Below are 23,102 nucleotides of genomic sequence, written 5' to 3'. Positions count from 1 at the left end.
AAATTCAATAAAGTCCCATGTTTCCCACCATGACTGCTCTCTTGTGTGTGTGTGTTCGTCCATTCATTCACTCATTTGAGTGTGGAAGCATCCACTGCTTCCCAAGCCAGGCAAAAGCAACGGGGCTAGGGACCTTGGTAGACCTGCTGATCATCTTACTTGCCAGGGGGACCTTGGGGCCTGGCCAGGTTCCTCTATGTCTGGGATCTGCCCAAAGGCTGACTGTTTCTTAAAGTTTTAGGGTTGCCATTCTGGGCTGGAAGCTGCCACCCCAGACTTCTCACAGCGTGCTCTTTTTATTATCTTAGGCCTGAGTTTTATCTCTCAGACAAACTTCGTTTATGAAGTCATAACTCCTTCCCCCCAACTTTTATTAAGCACAGACACCAGTACCTGGCAGTTGCATTTCTAGATCAGCATGATACCCAGTCTGCACTGTGCCTGTAATGAGCTGACAGAATTTCAATCAAAAGCTGAAGACACCAGACATTCTGGTTTGCTAGGGGGCCTTATCACAGATAATGGTGTGATTATCCTCTGGCTTTGGAAGATGGAGATAAGAGCGCTGAGGCTCAGAGGCCTTCAGCAGGGCTGTCCTCCCTGCAGGGTGGGGGTGGAGGGTGGCTGTGCCATTTTCCAGGTCACAGAGGCCAGTGGGCCTGTCAGACTCAGCCAATTCAGCTCCTCTGGGCTGCTGTGGCTCTGCAGGCCTAGAATCAAGAGTCCAGATCCTAAAGGCTAGCACCATCCACCTCTGGAGTCCTTAGGGGACCCCAAGACTCCAGCCTCTATTTGCCAACCTCCAGTAACCGAAAGAAAAGGGGGCCGGAGACTTTCCAGGTTGCTTGTTTTATCTTTTGACTCGTAGCAGTGTCTTCCTGTTCTAACCTACCCCTTTGGAAACACCTTCCACTGGCCCTAGTTTTCTCTCTTGGACCCACCAGAGCACAACCCCCTCCTTCCTGCATGCCATTCTTCTGGACAGTTGAGCCTACCACTGCATCTCCCCCAGCCCACCCCCAGCCCAGCTTCCCTCATAGACCAGGTAGCCCTGGGCTTGTCAGATGTCCCTCACGGAGCATTACTCCCCTTGGCATCTTGGCCACTTCCCCAGAGAGTGCTTGAGTGCATCAGAGCTTCCCAGGCAGAAGTCTGAGATCCCCACCCTACCCCCATGCTGGCTGACTTCCACCAGCAGAGTAAGGTAGCTGTGTGCCCCTACAGGAAGCTGCTGTCCTCTCTGCTCCTGCTGAGCCATGTGTCCATTGGAAGGCATCTTTTTTTTTTTTTTTATGTGGTGCTAGGCTTGGAACCCAGGGCCTCACATGTTACCCTACCACCCAGCCACACGTCCAGCCCCCAAACCCATCTTTACAATGGCGCCAACCACAATCTACCTTATGGGGGGGGGGCACTGAGAGCTTAAGACCTGGAGGATCCAGCCCTCATGCCTCATCCCAAGCACACTGCACCTCCAGACCTGCCTTCACACTTGATTTGGATTTCAGGGACAATGGGGGCACAGAGTGCTTAGGACTGCCCACTCTGCTGGCCAGCTATGGCCGCTGGACTGATGAGTCTGTAGAGCAGATGAGCTCTTTAACCCCTGGACAAAAGGGCATGCCTACAAAGGAGCCATAATGTCTAGGCTCTCCCTGGCCGGGCCCCACTTCCTGACCAGAGAAGTCAGGGAAGCTGTGCATCTGTAAACGCCTGCTGGTGTGCTCACCCTCAGTGGCCTCAGCCAGATGTCCCCTGCTCCTTGTAGTAGAGTGGAACTCCAGCATGTGCTTGCCTTCTGCTCCAGCGGCAGGTGTTGGGGCCTTTTCAGCAGCCCTGTAATCAGCTCGGCTGCAGCCGGAGCATGGCTAGCCAAATCTGTGGCTTTCTCTTTGTATTCTGTGAGTTCATAGAAAACAAGCGAAGCCCTGATTTCCAAGAAGGTTAGGAACAGTAAATCTCTCAACCCCACCGGCTGCCCACCTGCCTCCTTGCAGTCCAGAGGTCCTCGGGCAGGGAACAGAAAGTGTGTCAGAGATCCGCATCCTGGGCACCAGAGGCTGGGCACTGCCTAGGCAGTGTGGCCAGCAGTCAGTTCATCTGGGCCCGGGGGGGGGGGGGGGGGGGTTGTTGCGCAGATAAGAGCATTCCAGAGCCTTCTCCTCTTGCCATCCCCCAGCCGCCCCACCTTCCTCTACTAACCTGAGCAGCACAAATTTTGTGTAATGACAAGGAAAAGGAACATTCTGTGCCAGGCTTTTAATTACAGTTGCTTCGGGCTGCTGGCCTCCATGCTGAACGGCCACATGGAGAGTGTTTAAGTACTCCACAATGCCAACGAGATCGCGAGCCTGTGGTGCGTGCAGTCCACACCTGGAGAGGGTGGGCCGTGCTTCAGAGTTCACTGAGAAGGGCTGGACCCAAATTAGTTCACAGGGACATCAGAGCAGCTGGCCGTGTGCAGCCAGGGCTTCGGGTGGCCTCCAGGCCAGGCGACTATGCCTGTGGGGACCTTTGGAGCAGAGTCCAGCCAGGGAAGGCCTATAATTGAGTGGGAGACAGGTCTTTGGGAGGAAAGCCAAGCTCTGAAAGGGTAGGGTGGCGCTGCAGGGTACAGTCACAGCAGGCAGGGACGACAGTAACAGTGTCACCAGCACGAGATGGTTTACAACATTCTCTGCTTTCTTAGGGTGCTTAAGCTTCCTATCAACCCTTCTAGGGGACACAGCCTCAGAGGGGGAATGACGCTGGCTGAGTCACCCAGGCAGCAAGCCAGGACTGGAGTCACAGCCCCTCACTGAACAGCAGCAGTCTTCATGAGTGCCGGGGCGGATCCCGAGCAAAGGATCAGGCTGTGCCTCCCAGAGCCTGGGCCAGGCCCCACTTAGGACAGCACTGTGGTGACGCTGGTCAGCACGACGTGCTCAGAGACTCTGGAGACAGAACACCGGCTCTGCAAGGACTTGTGTCTGGCAGAGGAGCGGGGACCCAGACCAGGCAGGCAGCAGGAGAAGGCGGCCTTAAACTGCTCCCGGAATTTGCCTTGGTTGGGAGACAAAAGACACAGCCATAAGGGGACCAATGCAGCAGGAAGGGGTTTGAGCTCCAGGGACACCCGCACAGCTCCAGTCAAAGCTGTGTGGTGGGGCAGAGAGGGAGGGGTGGGGCTGGGACAGAGAGCCCAAGGCCACCTCAGCCCTGCCAGCCAGAGAGGATGAGAAGGCCCCAGCGGGTTCCTGGAGCAAAATGCAATTGTCTTGATTCCTTGACTGCACTCTGGCTGGGAGCCTGGCTTCAAGACGTGGTGTCTGGCTCAGGGGCCTCAGGTCACCTCTGTTCTCTGTGCCGTGTGTGAGGAGGGAGCGCAGGGTTCACACCGTGGCTCGCCTCTCCTAGCTCTGTCCAATGGTATTGAAACGAATGAGAGCAGCATCCTGTTCAGGTGGCAGTCAGTCACACTGCCCCAGGGGCTGTGCCAGAACCTCAGACTTCATCCCCCAGAGCATGCCCACACCCTGCAAGGCTGTGTCCACATCACAGAGAAGAGGTGCAGAAGTCAATATATAGTTTGCCCAAGGCCAACCAGCTGGAAATTGAACCTGGGGATCTAACCCCAAGCCCATCTCTTAAAGGGAGGGCAGAGTGGGAGAAGAGGGGACTGCACAGCACTGTGTTCTGCTCACGTGTGTTCAGCTCACGTGTATACACGGACTGCACAGCATGTGTTCAGCTCACGTGTATACACGGACTGCACAGCACTGTGTTCAGTTCACGTGTATACACGGACTGCACAGCACTGTGTTCAGTTCACGTGTATACACGGACTGCACAGCACTGTGTTCAGCTCACGTGTATACACGGGAGGCGGGGGCCGGGGGCAGAGGTTTTCTTGAATCCAAACCCTCCCAGTCATGTCTCCGGCCTGTCATTCTCTGGTATCCAGCTCAGGGCAGAGCAGAGCACACAGCAGACACTCGGCAAACACAGGCCAGGTAAGTCCTGTGCGTCAGGGTGGCTGCCGGCTCTTCCCTCTACAGGTTCCACTCTCCTGTGCTGTCCTCTGAGCTGGGAAGCAGGCCAGGCAGCCTTGGTTGAGTAACTCTTGAGTCACAGTGAGGGCTACACTAGGGACCTCTGACCCCTTCTCAAACATCTTAACTACTTTTGAAAGAGACTGGGAGGTAGCGAGCACGGGTGGGAGTATAGGACAGCATGGTGGGGATAGGTCGGGGGCCTAGACTCCTGGCAGACAGGGTGGAGGTTTGCTTTGAGGCCCATGGATCCAGGGGTAGCCAAGATTCTGGCCACCCTACCCTGGGTCTGGCAGTCTCTCTACTGCTGACTGTCCCTCGTCCCTCAGCTAGATTACACAATCTCCCTCAGGCAGGGCCTCTAGGGTCCTCTTCTCAGGCCCAGCTCCCTCTAGAAACACAGATTGCTCTGTCTATACCAGCCAGAGAGGAACTAGGAGGAAGGCTTGCTGCGCATGCTCCCTGGGTGGGGGATGGAAGTCCAGGCCCTGTCCTTCCTCTTAGGCACTGATCTGCAGGCTGGTCAGACTCCATTCTGGGTACTATTTACTGGCCATAGCTCAGATCAGGACTCCTGGTAAGGGCAGGGTATTCGAGTCTCCCCTATGAGTGGAGGGTTCCCAGAGAGAGCTAGAGAGCAGGTACATCCTCTCTTACTAGCCTGGGATGGACCCAGGGACCATGGCCACCCTGAGTCACTACATGCACAGTTCACTTACCACTGAGGAAGTTGTAGATGATGGGGTTGGCGGCACTGTTGGCGTACACCAGCCAGTGAGAGAAGGTAAAGCAGGCATAGATGGCTTCCCGGTCACTGGCGTGGCGGAACATCCCGAACACTCTGGTGCCAGTGAGGAAGAGGGTGAGGAGCAGGACAGATGGGCAGGGGAGGGGTGCCCACAGAACTCTAGCTAGGAAGTGTAAGGGTCCCCCCCTGCTCACTACTGTCCATTTGGGTGACTTGGTTTGAGGTCTTGACCACGATTTTGGGTACCTACGCATGGATTTTGACCAGAATGGGCCTTGGGTCAGGGACCAATAGGATCTGCTCAGTCTCCAGCTTCCTGATCACTTGGAGTCACCCCATCTACCTTCTCAGCCATCCCAACAGAAACAAGACGTCATGGACAGCATCCATTTTTTTTTTCCAGCTAAAGAAACAGGCTTAGGGAGAAGGTACATGCCCAAGACCACACACGTGATCAGGACATGACCAAACCCAGACTGGCTGCTGTCCACTGCTCCATGACCTTCCACTGATGACCCATGACCCCTCATCTGTCTAAACTGCTGTCCTCCCACCCCATGATGCTTGCTCCTTCACATCTGCCAAGTCTCTTCTCGGGGGTCCCAGCCTCAGAGTGTTTTGAGAGAAGGTCTCACTGTGTAACCTAGACTGGCTTTGAACTCATGATCCTCTTGCCTTGGCCTGCTGAGTGCTGAGATTACAGAGCACACCTCCCAGCTTCGCAGAGAAGCCTTAAATAACAACAATGTATCTGAGACGCCCCCCCTACCCCCCTACCCCACCCCCCCCACCCCCACCCCCTACCCCCCACCCCCCCTTGGAGGCAGGCCTGATATCCCCAGGCAACACTAGAGGAGCCAGGAACAGCAACCCCTGCCCTGGGGTGGAGAGGGGTGAACGGTACTCCTCCTCAGACCCCAAAGGCCCTCCCCTCCCCACATGTTCCCTTGTGCCCTCACCTCTTAAGGACATTGAGGACACTGATGGGCAGATAACAGAGTGCAAAAACCAGCAGAACCACCATTAGCATCCTGGCCGTCTTCCTCCGAGCTCGAATCTGCTTCACCTCGGCCAGGAAGGCTCGGGCGCGGGGCTGGGGCTCTGTACACAGGCCCTGACGCTGAGCCTCCAGTTGCTCTGAGGGCCGCTTCCAGTTCCGCACCAGGGCTGATGTGGTACCAGGGATCTATCTCACACAGACAGACGGACAGACACACAGACACGGACACACACACACAGACAGACACACACACACAGACAGACACACAGACAGACACACACACATAGACACACAGACAGACACACACCACACACGCGACAGCAAGGGATGTTACTCCTTGAGAGACAGTCATTCCCTTTGGCTGGGGACACTCTGGGCCTGGTGGGCAAGGTAGGGACATCCAAGGAAACTGCCCCACTGTGGCGTCTGGACGCCTTCCTAACTGCTCTCCCGTCCTCCTTAGACCTACACAGCTCCATCTTTGGGGATGGGTGCAGCTGAGTCCTGAAGAGATGTCCATGTCACACTGTGGGGAGGCCTGGGAGTCAGGACATAGCTCTCCACCTAGGTGGATGCCCAGAAGCCTGAGTAGTTCTGGACTCCTGGAGCAAGCACATCCTGAAAGCCCCTCCCACCACTGAACATCGCAATCACCCCACAACCAAGAGGCATGGAGCCAGAATGCAAGAAACTAGAGTTTAGAGTTCCAACATCCACGAGCTGTGTGACTTCTCCAAACCTTTGTTTCCTTAACACAGACCAGTCAGGAAAGACTCTAACAACGTTCCCACAAGGCAGGTCCTGGGTTTAACTCAACCCATTGCCCTGCATGGTCTAAGGTGTGGGTTAGTGCTGTGGAGAATGTACGTGACACCCCAGAATGTTGGTGTCATCAAGACCAGTCAGCCTTGTGGCCCACGTCCTGTCACTGCCTAGACACTGACCCAGAACCTACTGCCACTAGTGCCGATGGCTCTTAGCACCCATCTTCCCATGAACACCACCCCAGGAAACCCACTGTGGGTCGACGTAATGAGGGGAAAGTCATGCCTGGAACCAGCCGGCCTTGCTGGCCTTGGCTGTCAGTCACTCCTCACACTCTGAAGTTGGCAAGAGCCCCTCTTCCTTAGCTAGCTGTCAGACACTGGAGGTGAAGCCCCGCTGGGCAAGCGATTTGGAGCTGCAATGGTTAACGTTCTGCTGCTAAGATGAGCATTGAAGCCTCAGATTTAGGGTCCGACTCCTGCTTTCTGCTCACTAGCTGAGTGCTTTGGGGGACATTGCTTGCTTCTCTGGGTGTTTTCTCACATATTTGCGGGGGGGGGGGGACATATGGTGGTTAAAGCTGACTCTATAATAATAGCTGCTCAGGAGGCTGAGACAGGAGAATTGCAAGTTCAGCCTAGTCAGGTCAACTTAGCAAGACCCTGCCTCCACATTTAAAAAAGGAAGGAGGGCACAGGGGTCAGGAAGAAAAGGTCTGGAGATAGTCTTCAGTGGTAGAACACTTGTCTAGCATAGGCAAGGCCCCAGATCCCCAGTACCAAAAGTTAATTAATTAAATGAGGCTACAAGTCACTTTGGGGCCTTTGGCTCACCACGTCCCTGGACCTGGCCTCTGTAGTCACAGTATGGATAACGTGTTCTAATGTCAGGGTCCATCTTAGAACAACAGCTTTACCCTTTGTAGCCCGGACAGCGACACCAGAGTTACCTTACCTGGCGGCCCCAGAGCTTACGGAAGATCTGGAAGTAGGCCATGGCCATGAGGCCCAGCGGGGCCAGGTAGGTAACAATGAAGAAACAGCTGTGGTAGATCTTGGGGTAGAGCTCATCTGTAGGGGTCATGAGATGCAAGGGTCAGGTTTATCCTGGGAGCTCCAGTCTGCCTCAGCAATGCCACCCTGTCCCAACAAGGACCATAGCAAGACCTGGGGACAACTGAATCTCACACAGGCACCATGGCAGGGAGAGAGCCTAGAATTGCCCAGTCTAGTAGTATCATCCCGGAGGGACCCCTAGCAGATGCCCACACCAGAAGAGATACCTATCCTGGGGATACCCACCCTGAGAGTCCCCTGTCCTAGGGGTACGCACCCCCGAGGTGCCCGCCATTACCTGCCCAGTGTTCATCACAGACAGAGAAGAGCCGGGTGCGATTGGCTAGCTCGGGCAGCACACTGCTGCACTCCATGACAGCAGCCTGGGGCACCATGACAGCCAGCGACACAGCCCAGATGCCCAGAATGGAGCCACGGGCCCGGCAAGCTGTGCTCTTGAACAACAGCGGGTGGCAGATGGCATACCAGCGGTCCAGGGCGATGAAGCTGAGGGTCAGCACTGCCACCGACACAGACACGGCCTGCCCCATGGGGACACAATGTCAGAGGTGTGGAGGGGAGACCTTCACAGCCCAGAGCTACCAGTGCAGCAAATTCTGACTCCAACAACTTCGGACTGTGTGAATTCGGGCAAGTCACTCACCCTCTCTGAGCCTTATCTGCAGAATGGGAATATAGCATCTATCTGGCGGAATTCTGGTAAGAATAAATGAAATCATGTATGGAGAATGTCCAGTTGGGGACCTGACACACACGGCACTACTCTACTGTGAACAATGGCACTCTGTGTGGCGGGCACTCCTCTCCCTGTCCTTACAACCCCATGAGGTGGGTACAGTGTTACAGAAGAGGAAATGAGACACATGATACTCTCATACTTAAGCTCAACAGACTGGGTCGGTTGAACAGAAAGCCTCAAAACAGTGAGAAATCCAGGCAGCATCTCGGTCATCCCTTCCCTAGGCTGTTGGGAAAGCCCTTGTTCTGAGAGACATAGATGAGTGGGCAGGTAGCGTAGGCAGGCATTGCCTCCAGGGTGTCCCAGTTTCCCGGGGTGCAGGAAGAGGACTGGGGGCTACTGAGAGGCCACAGTGGCTTCTGGCCAGCCCTCCCTCCAGTCTGCTGATCCCACTGGCATCCTGGTGTCCAGTATTGGGGAAGGAGACTAGAGAGGAGAGGAGAGACAGTTCCCTTTGGCTCTCTCAGTTGGTCCCCACTGGGTTCAAGGACCAGCCCCTGTGAGCATTTGGGACTGTCACCGTGGACTGGGCTCCTGTCTCCTCTCTATATGTGCCCATGTACTTGGAGGTAACTGAGTGTACACACATGGCCAAGTCTGCACCTGTCACCAGGAGGGGTTCCCTATGTGAGTCTTTGAGGCTGTGTCTGTGCTCCTGAGTGTCCAGTCTGGTGGTCTGGGTGACCCTGCAAGAGTCCTAAGCCACTGTGACTTACCTGAAAGGTGATACTTAGGGTCACTGATCCCCATCAAGGTGTTAGTCGGGTGTGTTAGAGGCCCCTGAGGGGTGTGGGAGAGCTAACCTGTAGGTAGGGGATGACCTTGCACAAGGCATGGCCGAAGAGCCACGATTCAGTGATGTCCACTAACAGACTGGCAGGCAGGCAGATGGCAGTCACCAGCACATCTGCCAGGGACAGGTTGACAATGAAGTAGTTGGTGACTGTCCTCATGTGGTGGTTCCTCCACACAGCCAGGCAGACTGTAGAGAGCAGCGGGGTGAGGTAAGTCAGCAGCAGCCATGCCCACTCAGGCTCTGCTGGGATGCTGAGCCCCCATCCCCCACCTCACCAACAGGAAGGGCTATGAAGGCAAGGCCCCCGCGGTCTCTCTCTAATCCTCAGAAGACAGACACCTACCCAGTGTGTTGCCCACCAAGGCTATGAGGAACACGGCCACGTAGGCCACGATGAGAACCCACTCGTACTGCTTCGGGTAGAGATAATCGCGCCACAGGTAGCGGAGGAACTCATCTTCATAGTCTGGAGGGAGGGGAAAGGGCTCCCCGCTGCCAGTGGGGACCCCGGGCTGGGCCCCGGGAGTGGCCGAGAGTTCCATGAGCTCGGGAGCCGCTTCAGCTGAGGAGCATCCTGGGCTCTGTGGAGGAAAAGGAACTCCCACAAGCCCTTAGCCCACTCCCTTCAGGGGGCCCTGATCTTACACCCAATTCTTTGGGGTCCCAGCCCAAACTTCCTGAAAGAGAGAAGACTAGGAGGGAAGGAGAAAGGGAAAGCGGGGGAAAAAAGAAGGAAGGAAGGGAAGGCGTGGACATTAGGGGCTTTGCCTACCTTTCCTCTCTATTCTTAGTCGTGAGTTGGGAATGGAGGAGAAAGGCATCTTATCCCCCTCATTCAGCCTCAGTTTCCCCATCCAACGGAGTAATAAAGATACCTACCTCTCAGGGCCACGATGAGGAGTATTGAGCTCAAAAGCTTAGGGACTACCTCACCCAGAAGCCGGCCTCCCGGTCAGTGTCCGGTATCATTATTAGTGAGCCCTGCTGCACGGATGAAGACATGGGAAGCGGAAAGGTTGGGACCCTTGCTCAAGGTCACAAAGCCAATCCAGGTCTGCCTGCGTCCTCCAGCCATCACAGATTTAGGAAAGGAATCCATTCCCAATCTTGCATCAGTTCTCAAGCCTTAATTAGGGTTTGGGGAAAGGGTTCAGGGAGATACTGAAGATCCAGGTCCCGCCCACCAGACCTGCCAGAGCCTCCTCAGTGCGCGTGCACACGCGCGGGCGCGCGCGCACACACACACACACACACACACACACACACACACACACACACACACACACATACACACACCCGAGAAGAAGAGTGTGGGAAGGCACTGACCACCTCCCTGAGAGAAAGGAAATAGTCCCCCGCCCAGAAACATAATTCTCAAGGCCCCCTTTACTAAGTCTCCTGGAGTCACCGGGGCCGCGATGCTCCCCGACGGCCGGCAGGGGTCGCTGAGCCGGCGCGCAGGCCGCTCTCCATTCATAAATCCGGCCTCCCTCCGGCCGCTCCCTCCTCCCTCCCTCAGACCCCTCCTTCCCCTAGCTGGGTAGGGACGACCCTAGACTGGTGTAGGAGGGTGGACGGTCCCCGGAGAGCCCCTGGAAGGGGGCAGAGACGTGGCCTATTGATTTCCCAGATGGTCCTCCCTGCTCCTTAGGGGGTCTGGGAGGATTCCCAGAAGGGCCAGCCAGAGCGCTAAAGGGTTACAAGGGAGACGCCCGGAGGTGAGAGGAGTAGGTGGTGACGCAGCCTTCCAGCACTCAGGTCACCCCCGGAGACTCCAGGCTCCCCCGCCCCGTCACCTGCCACTGCTCCTCTGGAACCCCCGTGCCAGTCCTGATGGCCCCCCATATCCCGCACCTGTTGGCTCCCGGCCCCGAGCATCATCCGTTGCTGGTACCTGGACCTTGCTCGCGGGACCTTGCCTTGGTGCTGGGGAAGGCCAGGGCTGGGGACGCGGCGGGGCAGCCCCCTCCCGAGGCTGAGCTGTCCGCTCGGTGGCTGCGTGGCCCCGGCTCCGCGCCGGTGGTAGCTCGGGAGGGCTCGGGAGGGCTGCGCGCCGTGGGGAGGGGAGCGGGGCGGGAGGCTGGGCAGGGAGGGGAGGGAGCCCCGGCCCGTCTGCGTTCCTGGTCGCCCAACTCGGAGCCCGGCTTTGTACGTCAAGCTTCCATCCACCTCCATTCACGCGTCCACTGGCTCATTCATTCCGTGCGCACCCTTTCGACACTTACACTCCCTCCACCCTGCATTCAGCACGCACCTAGGGGGTGTGTGTGGTGGCGGCGGCGGCGGCGTCGGGAGGGACACAGTGCAAGGGTGGACCCCACCTCTGCTCGCTGCCTCACCTGGTCGGTGAGGATGGTAGCACAAGTGGTTGTCACAGAGGTGAAAGGATGCGGGTGCCGCCTCCAGGCAAGCTCAGGACGCGCTGGAGCAGCTAGTGTCCAGAGACGTCAGAAAGATCTCTCCTGGGTCTCTCTGCCCCAAATCCTTGTTCGCACCTACTTCCCCTTCCTAAAGCCAGGACGTGAAGTGGAGGCAGAAGAGGGGAAGCTGGAGGCATTCATTAAGTCAATAAATATTTATCAAGCTCTGTGACAAGCAACGAACCCATAGCACGGCCGCCATTTCCACAGGCTGCGCGATCTCATTTAATCCCCACGTCAGCCCGGTGAGGTAGTTGTTATTGTGCCCATTTTACAGATAAGACCTTGGACGTACACGGTTCAGGGCTTTGCCCAAGGTCAGAGGCAGAGCTGGGTTTCAAACTTGTGTTCCACTCAGATCTACCAGCGCTCCCGACCTCTAAGGCTCCCAGCCTCGCAGAGGATCTAGCCATCCGGAGTAAGGCATTTCCCATGGTGCCTACAGAGCTGGGAGAGGTCCCAAGGGGCTGAGATCACAACAGTACAGAAGAGCTCACCCGGGGCTTCCAAGAGCAGAAATACCTGCTCAGAAACTTGAAGAATGATGAAGTGGCCTAGAGGCTAAGGTAGAGTATGGGAGGAGAACGCTAAGCTAGACAGCAGCAGGTGCAAATGATTGCAGGTTAGGTCTCCTGGGAATCCCAGGCAGGTGGAGGGGGACCTTCTGGGCTTTCAGATAGTCACCTTGCCCACCTCCTGCCCCAGGACAGGACCTTCCAAGCAGGTAAGTCTCCTTTCTCTCGCATCCCTCCCTCCTGGGAGTGTAACCACATCTTCCTTTTACAGCCAGAACTCTCTTCCCAGGGAGTCTGGGAGCAGAGGGCTGGGGAAGCACCCTTATGGGTCTGGTGACCTCCACTCCTGAAGAATGGAAGTGTCTGGACCTGAGGCAGAACTTAGTTCTTGGGTAGTTGTGGCATTTGTATGCAAGATGGTGGAGCATAGAACTCTAGGATTCTGTTTTGTGGTTTTGTTTTGTTTTTTTCTTTCCCCAAGACCGGTTTTCTCTGTGTAGCCCTGGCTGTCCTAGAACTCACTCTGTAGACTAGGCTGGCCTTGAACTCATAGAGATCCACCTGTCTCTGCTTCCCGAGCGCTGGGATTAAAGGTGTGCACCACCACCACCTGGCTGTGCCACCATCAGCAGCCAATCTCTGGGATTCTAAAACTGTTCTGTTTGCTGCTTGAGGCAGTGGCTGAATAAAGGACTCCCAAGAAGAGGGACGGGGTGTGTGTGTGTGTGTGTGTGTGTGTGTGTGTGTGTGTGTGTGTGTGTGTTAGGGCTAATGTATTCACAGAAGGGTTATTAGAATGTGTTTAGGGAATTCAGTTTGTTGTCCTGTGTATTTGTGTCTCTCTGTACATGAGAGTACGCTCTTGGGTGATGACTGGGGTTCACCCTGGCTAAGATATGTCTGTATGGGTCTTGATTTGTCCCTGTGTTTTGGTGTCTAGGGACTGGTGTGGGGGGGCTGTTATCTGTCTCTGTGGGGTCTCAACGTGCATCTGTGGTTTTGACCAGCAGTGGCCTCTCAGCTTGTTTCCCTGTGAGTTTGGGAATGTGAGAGTGGGCATGCCTTTGTGTCTACAGCTTTGCAAGTGTGTGAATGTGGAACTCGGCAGTCTGCTCCCATGGTGATGACTCACCCTTCCACATTCTGCCCACCCCACCCCCAATCTGGAGCTGCAACCATTTGCCACATAGGGGTCCCAGAGGAGGCTGCAGCATGTGGGGGGATGGGAGGCTGAGCATGCAAGGTCACTCAACTAACAGCTGCTTCGGGCAGGTTGCAGCCAGGGATGCGGAAGGTACAGATCCCTGCGTGGGCGGTGGGCCGCTCAGGCTCTGCGCTGACTCTTTAGCTCAGAGCTGTGGATTCCAAAGCCCCAGACACCATGGTTTTCAGTGAGCAAAGAACCTCCATTCTCCCAAGTCAGTGAACATTGGGAGTGCGTTTGTCCTTGTGTGTGGCGGAAACCTGACTGCTGTTCCCTTAAATCCACTGAGAACATCCAGTATTGTAGTGCCAGTCCCAGCCCCCCTGACCAGGAATCTCCAGTTGCCCACTTCTGCCCCTTTATTCCTTTGTACCCCAGAGATGGCTGCTTCCCATGACAAGAGTCAGGAGGGACTGCTCAAGGTGGCAGATCTCTGTTCTTCACCTATAGGACCCTGATCGGCAGGAGACTGTGGGCCCCAAGACCATCTGGTCCTGAGTTGGGTACCCCAATTCAGCTACAAGTGGCTTATCATTGAACCTAGTCTCTCTCCTAAGCAGGAGAGAGAGAAACCTTGAATACCTGCTTAAAAGACATCTGAGCCAGGCATGGAAGACACCCTCCCCCTCTCCCTGCACGAGCTGCAGTTGTTTAGTTCTTGGACACAATGGCATTGCCCTCTGGGAGCTCCTGGCAAAATGCCGGTGCCCAAGAGAGACCAAGGACTTCAGGTCTTCTCTGGACTGGGCCATCAGCCCTGGTGCCTCCTCTGCTGAAACCTTGGCTTTGCTTGAGCTGTCTGTCAAACTGTGTCCACATGACCTTTTTCCTGGAAGCAGCCGGCCCCAACCTTGTTGATCTAATCCTGAGCCTCCAAGCCACAGGTCCCTGTCACATCCATCTTCAAGTGTCAGCCCAGGCACTGTCATTCTCAGGTGCTGGCTCACCCTCCCTCCCTCCTTCCCAATTCCGATGTGACTTACAGTAACCTCTGTCTGGCTAGGACTAGAGCAAGTGAACAGTAATTGGCTTTGCAATTTGTGGATGCTGAGGGCCTGGCTGTGGGTGGGCGGCTGTGGCCAGGGGACAGAAATGCTGTTTAGAAGGCCCTAAATCAGGAAGCGAAGGGTAGATTTGGGTGCAGGACTCTATTGTACTCCAGGAAGGGGACTTCAAGGACTGGGTCTAGGGAAGTCATTGAGGTACCTGTGAGGCTTTTGGTCCCTGGGTTCAATGGCAATGACTTCTGGGAAGAGCTAGACAAGTATTCAATGCTCTGGGGTGAAACCCAGATACTTCCTGTCTTCAGCATCTCCGTAGGATGCCCTCATCCCTTGGAGGATGGAGGCTTAGAAGGACCAGCATGCACCGAGAAAGGAGGGGCCCTGGGTCTGGAATCCGGGCCCTCTGAGACTTAGAAAGCATCTTCCACACAGGCGTGGGGCAGGAGAAGGGTCTTGCTCACCCAGCTGCTCACTCAGCAAACCCTGAGGGGACCCTGCAGCTCAGGCTGGGGAGCCCCTTACATAGAGATGGTTGGGTGGAGTCAAATCTGTGGGGTTATTGTGTGGGGACAAACTCCGTGCAATGAGTTTAGGACCCACAATGTGAGTTCAAGCAGAAAACCAGAAAGGCCTGGCTTAGCTGCCAGCTCAGTACTTCCTGATATATGTTCCTCAAGAGTCACTTACACGTCCCTGACCTCTGTAATAGGTTAGATAATAGCTCAAAGGGGCCTTGGTCTGGCACAGAACTCAGTGGTTGAGCAGCTGCGAGCATGTGCAAGGCCTTGGGTTCTGTCCCTAACCCTGAACAAAATGGGGGTTGAGGGCTAAGGTGGTGAACCCTGAGGGATGGAGTCTGAGGATGCGGTTCGTGGTGGAATACTTGCTTGCCATGCGCAAGGCCCTGGGGTTCTACACCCAGCACTTCAAAAACAAAAACAAAACCCACATCACAACCACCCCTGGAACCAGGCAATGAGTCCCACAGCCAAGAAGAGTGTGCAGACATGACTCCATCATAAGGCTCTTGGGGTGGGGAGATAATGCTAATTACCCAAGTGGCTTCTAAGACAGAATCAGGAGCCTCAGGCAGAGGCCGTGGGAAGGAGGCCCAGGCTCAGTGATACCAGTGTGGGAAGTGGCCGCAGTGGTTCACACCAGCCTGTGAACCTGGAGAAATGAGGGAGTTAGTCCCCAGAGCCTGGAGAAGCGCTGCAGCCCTGCTGATCTCTTGGTCCTCCTCAAGAACTCACTTGGCTGTGGGCCCTCAGCACTGAAGAGCAGCTTACATTGCTTTAAACCAATACGTTGTGATCATCTGCTGTAATACACACACACACACACACACACACACACACACACTCATGCTGCTGGTTAAGATCAAACAACAGAAGCTCCTTCCATAGGGAGGCTTGTAGGAGGACTTCCTGAGATCAGGCAGTGTGTGGAGCGGCAGGGTTGGGCATCGATTGACACCCTTGGGTGTGTGATCTTTCAGCGTTAGTTCCACACTTTAAATTCCCAGCGGACGTGGGGGAAGAGTTAGCACTGCCAGACATGCTTATGCTTAACCTGTGGTTTGGTCTGCTTGTATGTGGAGCACGTTAGGGCTTGGGGCTGTGAGAACTCTAAATTATGAAATAACTAATTGTAATGTCTTTGTTAGGGTTACTATTGCTGTGATGAAACACTATAACCAAACATGACTTCATCTGGCTTACAGTTCCTGAATCAGTCCACCCAGGGAAGCCAAGGCAGGGCCTCAAACTGAGCAGGAGGGCCTCAAACCTGGAGGCAGGAGCTGATTCGGAAGTCACAGAGGAGGAGGAGTGCTGTTTGCTGGCTTGTTCAGCCTGCTTCCTTATGGAACCCAGGACCACCAGTCCAGGGGTGTCTCCACCCACAGTGAGCTGGGCCCTCCCCACTGATCACCAATTAAGAAAATGTTCTGCAGACCTGTTTACCTCCTCATATTCTGGAGGCGTTTTCTCAGTTGAGGTTCAGATGACTACAGTGTGTGTCAAGTGGGCACAGAACTAGCGAGCACAATCAGTGAACAATAGTCACTGTGAAGGTGTATAGAAAAACAGGAGGGACAAAAACAAGAAACGTCCTGTTTTTCTGGGGTGGTGGTGGTGGGGGTCAGAGCAGGTAAGGAGTAGGCAGCGGGGTGAGGGGGTGAGAATGATTGTCTAACCATGGCCCGAGTTACCAGATATTTGAGAAAAATCTTAAACAGGATAGAAAGAAAATCTAAAGACCAAAATATTCCAGAAGCAACTTGGGCTGGGTCTTGGGGGCTGAATAGGAGTTTTCAGGTGGTTTTTGTGTGAGATGTTGGGTTGGTTTGAATGAGAATGGTCCCCATAGTCTCATATATTTGAATGTTTGGTCCACAGGTAACAGTACTGTTTGGGAAAGGTTAGAGGCGTGGCCTTGTTGGAGGAGATGTGTCACTGTGGGTGGCAGGGGTGGGGATGGGCTTTGAGGTTTCAAACATCCTTGCCGTTCATTCCCAGTATCTCTGCCTCGTGGTTGTTGTCTCAAGACGTGAGCTCTCAGCTACAGTGCCGTGCCTGCCAGCCTGCTACCAGGCTTCCTGCCATGAGGATCAAGGACTCACCCTCTAAAGCTTAGGCCCCCAATAAACTTTTCTTTCCTAAGTTGCCTTGGCTATGGTGTTTTGTCGTGGCAATAGAGAGGTAACTAAGACAGAAGAGGTGGGCAGGAGTGAGACAGGAAGAGGGGGAGGTGGGCCAGACCCTGGGGACAGCATGAGCAGAGGTGGGGACAGGGCTGGTTCAAGGGCTATCAAACTAGCATTTACTTTGGCCCCAGGGTGTTCCCAAAAATGAGCGATGAGAAACAGATGTGCCAGGCCTTAGTCCCAGTACCCAAGAGGCAAAGGCAGGTAGATCTGTGAGTTCAAGACCAGTCTGTTCTACATGAAGAGTTCCAGGCCAGCCAGAGCTACATAGAAAAACTCGAGGGGGTGGGGGTAGGGATTGGTAAAGGCCTGGCCTCCAGCATGGGCTGAAGAGTTAGGACTCTGTCCATCCTAGAGGCAGTCCAATCCCTGCATGGCTTCAACAGGGTATGATGCAGACAGATCGCCAGTCTTGCCCTGCAACTTCAGGACATTTGAAGTGAATAACCAGTACATTCTCCTCCATTAAAGTAAACCATTCAGAAGAAAATAGAGTAAAATCATTTTTAATTGTGTAGAGTAGCTACGGATCCTTGAATACAGCTACCATAACAGATGGCGTTGGTATAGAAAGATGACAGTGTCTCTCTCTGTAGGCCATCCAGCGTTGGTAAGGCAGCTCTGCCGTTACCAGGACACCAGCACTCAGCTGGGAGAGAGGGGAGTCCAGGTTGTGTGCAGAGAGACTGGAGCCACGCTGGATTGAAATCACAGATCAGCTACTTACCTGCTGTGTGACCCTGGGACGCTACTTAACTTCCCTGTGCTTGGGATTCATCATCTTTAAACCGGAACAACACTGTATAAGATTGTGGTGGGAAGAACAATGTCTCCCCCCCACCTCCACCCCCACACACGGGTGTCTACATCCTGGTTGCTAGAATCTGTAGCAAAAGGAATTTGCAAGAACGATTAATATTTTTTCGAGGACTGCAGATGTAGCTCACCTGGCAGAGTCTTTGCTCAGTGTGCACAAAGCCCTGGGTTTGATCCCCAGGATGGCGTAAATTGGGCAGAGTAACACACACCTGTTTTGCCAGCATTTGGGAGGTAGAGACAGGAGGATCAGAAGTTCAAAGTCGTCCTCAGCTACATAGCAAGGTCAAAGGCAACCTAGACCACACAAGATTCAGTTTCAAAAATGTTTTTTTTTTATTTGAGACAAGATTTCCATTCATAGACCAGGCTGGCCTGGAATTCAGAGATATGCCTGCCTCCACCTGTCAGATGTTGCAATTAAAGGTATGACTACCATGCCCTGCAGGGGGGGTGGGGTTATGTTGGATTGCCCTGGTGATTCAAAAGTCCTTACAAGAAGGCTGGAAGTCAGAGTGGTCAGGGTATGCTGATGGGAGCACATGGGTGTGGAGATCCCAGGGAAGGTATCATGAGCTGGGGAAGCAGGTGATTCCCCCAGCTAACACTGTTTTCAGTCATCTGCCCTCCAGGCCTGTTTTAAACCACAGCACAGACCAGAGAGATGGCTCAGTGGGTAAAGGCACTTGCCACCAAGCCAGACAGCCTGAGTTCAATTCTCAGGACCCACACCAGTGCCAACACACGTACACAAATACGCAATAAATACATAAATGTACCCATACACCATAAGCTGGCAGTCTGCCATAGGGAAGGAACATACATTAGCAGGTTAGGTGAGTTAAAAATGTGCAAAGCCCTCAGGAAAGTGCCTAGCAGGTAGTCTGTGTGTGTGTGTGTGTGTGTGTGTGTGTGTGTGTGTGTGTGTGTGTGTTTGGGGGGGTGCGTTCATGTACACACACACACACACACACACACACACACACACCCCTGCACTGTCTACCGTTACTTATGACAAAACTCAGTCTCAGTCAGAGAAGGTTTATAACATTCATATTCAAAGTAATGAAAAGACGTGTCATTTCCACATATATCTGGGTAGCCTGAACTTGATTACCTGGATGAATAAAGCTGCAAGGGATGCTGGGAAATGTGCTTTTTCTCCGGAGAGACATTTCAACTGATACTCAACTGCAACATAAGTGTTCTGTGACTCAAGGAAGTCGAAGGTGGTTACTGAAGAACCAACAGTGTCCAGCATTGTGACAACTTTCTCACTGGTAACTTCCTCCCAAGTTCAGTTACATACATGCTTGCCCCACACTTCTTTCTGGTGCACTAATTTTGTTTTGTTTTGTTGTGTGCTGGACATGAAACCTAGGGCCTTTCAGGTGCTAACCAAGTATTCTCTTGTACCAGATTTTTTCTTTGGGGCCACTAACCAGATCCCAAGTCATGACACAGAGACTTATTATTTGTTTTGAATGTTCAGCCTAGCTCTTTTTCAATTTTTTTTTTATTTATTTATTATGTATACAGCATGTATGACTGTGGACCAGAAGAGGACACCAGATCTCATTACAGATGGTTGTGAGCCACCATGTGGTTGCTGGGAATTGAACTCAGGACCTCTGAAAGAGCAGTCAGTGCTCTTAACCTCTGAGCCATCTCTCCAGCCCCAGCCTAGCTCTTTTAACTTAAATTAACCTGTTTCTCCACATTTTGCTTCGGGGCTTTTTACCTTTTCTTTTTGTATGTCCTACTTTTCCTGCTTCTTCCACGTCTGGCTGGCTGGTGGCTGCCTGGCCCCAGACACCTCCCTCTCTTTCTCCCTTGTTCTCTTCTCCTTCCTCTCTTCTCTCTTGAGCCTAGATCTCTCCTCCTACTTATCCTCTCTGCCCACCAGCCCCGCCTATTCCTCTCCTGCCTAGCTATTGGCCATTCAGCTTTTTATTAGACCAATCAGGTGCCTCAGGCAGGCAAGGTGAAACAGCAACACATCTTTTCATAATTAAACAAATGCAGCAAAAACAAATGTAACACATCTTTACAACATTAACAAAGGCAGCAGAAACAAATGTAACACACCTTCACACAGTTAAAGTAATAGTCTGCAGCAGAAACAAATGTAACACATCTTTACATAGTTAAATGTTCCAGAACATTCTCCCACAGGAGCACATCCTCAGCCTTCAGTGCCATTAGGTTTATGTGGTGTTTCTGGACTCCCCAGTGTATAAAATGAGCCATCATTCATCACTCTCCCCTGCCCTCTCCCTTCAAGCCCTTGTGAACTGTGTTTGCATCCTGTTCTGTAGCCATAGTTAAAATGTCTATCTCTAAATTTCAAATATTGAAAATCAATAAAGCATTAAAAAATACAGTTGTGTAAACATGGTCCTCTCTGTGGAGCTGAGCAGCACATGGGGACTGTAGAAAGGGAGCTGTGATCTTACAGTGTAAGTGCTACTTGAAGGGACACGCTGAAGGCGTTGAGGTCAAGGGTGCTCGCCTACATTCCCTTCAATACTCAAAGTCGTGTGACTGGTCAGTTCCTTTTATACTTGCACCATGATGGCCTTACACGGCTTCTTGCTCTCTTGGAGTTCCTAATTGTGTTTCTCTTTGCTTCTTTAGAGAGGAGACATTTGCCTTTGAAGTCAAGTCACTCAAAGTTTCCCACGTCTTAATTACAGCACTTGTTCTGTGAGCCCACTTCTGTCTTGAAGACTTTCTTCTCTGGATCTCCAGACTTTCTGCTCTAATTTTGATGGAAACTCTGAGGACCTCTGGTATTCCACTGATTCCCACTGATCCCAGTGCTTTGGAAACGTGGTAAGTCTCTCATTCTTGGATCACGACTGTTTTGCTTAGATGCATCTTCAAATAACATTTTTTCTAAAGACATGCATAGAAGCAGGAGGACTTCTGAATCTTCATGTATGAGCAAATTCTTTCCTGAATCCAAGTGGGGGGATCCCTAGCAGGCTGGGGCACAGGGCACCAGCTCGCACATAGGCAAGTACCCAGGTTCCCTGTAGGTCAGGGTGAAGAGGGACTCATTGTAGATACCAGCGCTCACACTATGAGAAAACAAACACTCGGGGATGGTGGGGGTGGGGTGGGGGTGGGGGTGGGGTGGGGGTGGGGGTGGGGAGTAGGGAAGGAGGGAGAGAGGAAAGAGAGGGAGAGGAGGGGGTTCCTGTTCTGTCTCTGTATGTGTGCTTCTACTCGTGTTTGGAGCAGGGGGAAGTTAAAGGCTCATGTTGACTTACTATATGCTAAAAAGACCTTTACAAAACCGTTTCCCAAACTTTTCTCTTTAAACAGTATTTATACTACATTTATTTGTTTGTTTGTTGTGTGTGTGTGTGTGTGTGTGTGTGTGTGCATGTATGTGTGTGTAGGCATGCCCTTGCCACAGGGCACATGTGATCAGAGAACAGCTTTTGGGAGTCAGTTCTCTCCTTCCAGTGTGTGGGTCCTGAGGATTGAACTTGGGTCTTCAGGCTTGGCAGCAAGCACCTCTTCTCTCTGAATTATTTCATCAGCCCCCAGACTTTTCTTATTCTCATACCATGTCTCAGCATTGGTCACATCTTCTTACTCCTTTGTTATAACTACATAACTACTCAGGGTATTTTCTTTAAAGTGACTATTCCATACTTTGTACATTTGTACATTTGATGTTATACTAAAACCATGTCTATGTAGCTATTCTACTTCTTCTTTCTTTCTTTCTTTCTTTTGAGACTGTCTCATCTAGTCTAGGCCAGCTACGTAGCTAAGGATGACTGAACTCCTGACCGTGGCTCCACCTCTCAGTTCTAGGATTGCAAGTGTGTTTACCAGAATACCTGACTATCACTATGTTCTCTGAGTGTGTGGGTGATGCTTGTGTCCATGTGTATACACACATGTGTGGGTGTGTGTAGACGTGGCCGTCTTCTTCAGTTGCTTTCTATCTTAGTATGAGACAGGGAGTTCATCTCTCCAGCTAGATCAGATGACAGGAAGCCCCAGTAATACTCTGCTCTCTGTCTTCCCAGCATGGGAATTGCAAACACATACTGCTGTGTCTGCTTTTTCACATGGGTGATCGGAAGCCAAACTCAGGTCCTTGTGTGGCAAGAATCTTCCAGCCAAGCCATCTCCCATCTCCCCGGTTTTTATGTATGTATGTTGGTATGTATTTTCTTAAATTATTTATTTATTCGATGTGCACTCATTTGCCTGTATGTGTATCTGTGTGTAGGTGTCAAGATCACCTGGAACTGGAGTTACAAGCAGTTATGAGTGGCCACGTGAGTGATGGGAATGGAACCAGGGTCCGCTGGAAGAGACCAGTCAGTGTTTTTGTTTTTGTTTTTTTTTTTTTTTTCGTTTTTCGAGACAGGGTTTCTCTGTGTAGCTTTGCACCTTTCCTGGGACTCGCTTGGTAGCCCAGGCTGGCCTCGAACTCACAGAGATCCACCTGGCTCTGCCTCCCGAGTGCTGGGATTAAAGGCGTGCGCCACCACCGCCTGGCCCCAGTCAGTGTTCTTAAATGCTGGACCATCTCTCCAGCCCCCAAACTCCTCTTCTTTGAGGCACAGTGTTGTGTACCCTAAGTTGGCCTTAAATTCCCTATGCAGGTGAGAATAACCTTGAACTTCTGATCCTCCTAATTCTACTGGGTCAATCAATGTACCTGGTTCACGCCATGCTGAGGATTGAACCCAGTACTTGCCCTGTGCTAGGCACGCACTTTATCAACTGAGCTAACCCCTGACCCTCTGGCTCTCTCTTCTAATCCACGTTCAATAATAATATAGCTCTCTGAATAATAGAGTTCGTTCAGCCGGGCGGTGGTGGCGCACACCTTTAATCCCAGCACTTGGGAGGCAGAGGAAGGCGGATCTTTTTGAGTTCGAGGCCAGCCTGGTCTAGAGAGCGAGATCCAGGAAAGGCGCAAAGCTGCACAGAGAAACCCTGTCTCGAAAAACCTAAAAAAAAAAAAAAAATAGAGTTCGTTCATCTACCACTAAATGCCATCCTTACGCCGTTCTCTGCAGGGAATGTCTCTGGTCGTTCACTGTGTGGATCACCTTCTGATCAGTTACCTAAGCAGCAGATTCTCTCCACGCCTGCTGGTGTGAGCGCCACAGAGGATCTTCTTTAAATAGCCCTTCTCCTTGCCCAGATTCTGACACACTGTAAAATAAAGTGAATGAGTAATGACAGAAGACAATATGTCCCTTTTGTTATCGCTGTTCTAAAGCGAGAGACCTGGCTAACAGTG

The 23,102-nt window shown here is 52.7% G+C and overlaps 1 protein-coding gene and 1 long non-coding RNA gene across 5 annotated transcripts; one reads left to right on the top strand and one right to left on the bottom strand.

Annotated features, from left to right (window-relative positions):
* Positions 1-2,244: 2,244 nt before the first annotated feature.
* On the bottom strand, positions 2,245-11,576 carry Hcrtr1 (hypocretin receptor 1). Of its 4 annotated transcripts, none has more exons than XM_052718204.1 (9): positions 11,495-11,576; positions 10,035-10,139; positions 9,499-9,736; positions 9,163-9,341; positions 7,898-8,141; positions 7,499-7,614; positions 5,739-5,965; positions 4,751-4,872; positions 2,245-3,042 (listed from the first exon to the last, which is right to left on the bottom strand). In XM_052718204.1, exons 3-9 carry the CDS (start codon positions 9,695-9,697, stop codon positions 2,885-2,887), a joined length of 1,245 nt encoding a protein of 414 aa, XP_052574164.1. In that variant the 5' UTR covers positions 9,698-9,736; positions 10,035-10,139; positions 11,495-11,576; the 3' UTR covers positions 2,245-2,884. The 4 variants fall into 4 exon arrangements, with proteins under 4 accessions (XP_052574164.1, XP_052574163.1, XP_052574162.1 ...); XM_052718203.1 differs by having other exon boundaries at positions 11,410-11,498; XM_052718202.1 differs by lacking the exon at positions 11,495-11,576 and adding an exon at positions 11,010-11,325.
* LOC128097603 (uncharacterized) lies at positions 10,271-22,149 on the top strand. The gene is made up of 3 exons (XR_008213911.1): positions 10,271-10,873; positions 20,518-20,656; positions 22,077-22,149. It is a non-coding gene; the product is annotated as an uncharacterized LOC128097603 (long non-coding RNA).
* The last annotated feature ends 953 nt before the right edge of the window (positions 22,150-23,102 follow it).

This window comes from Peromyscus californicus, unplaced genomic scaffold (assembly GCF_007827085.1).
Source record: "Peromyscus californicus insignis strain IS unplaced genomic scaffold, ASM782708v3 Scaffold_5__1_contigs__length_169319896, whole genome shotgun sequence".
NCBI classification, from domain to species: domain Eukaryota; kingdom Metazoa; phylum Chordata; class Mammalia; order Rodentia; family Cricetidae; genus Peromyscus; species Peromyscus californicus.
The sequence above is the reverse complement of the archived record's forward strand: the minus strand, read 5'-3'. Positions and strand labels throughout refer to the sequence as shown.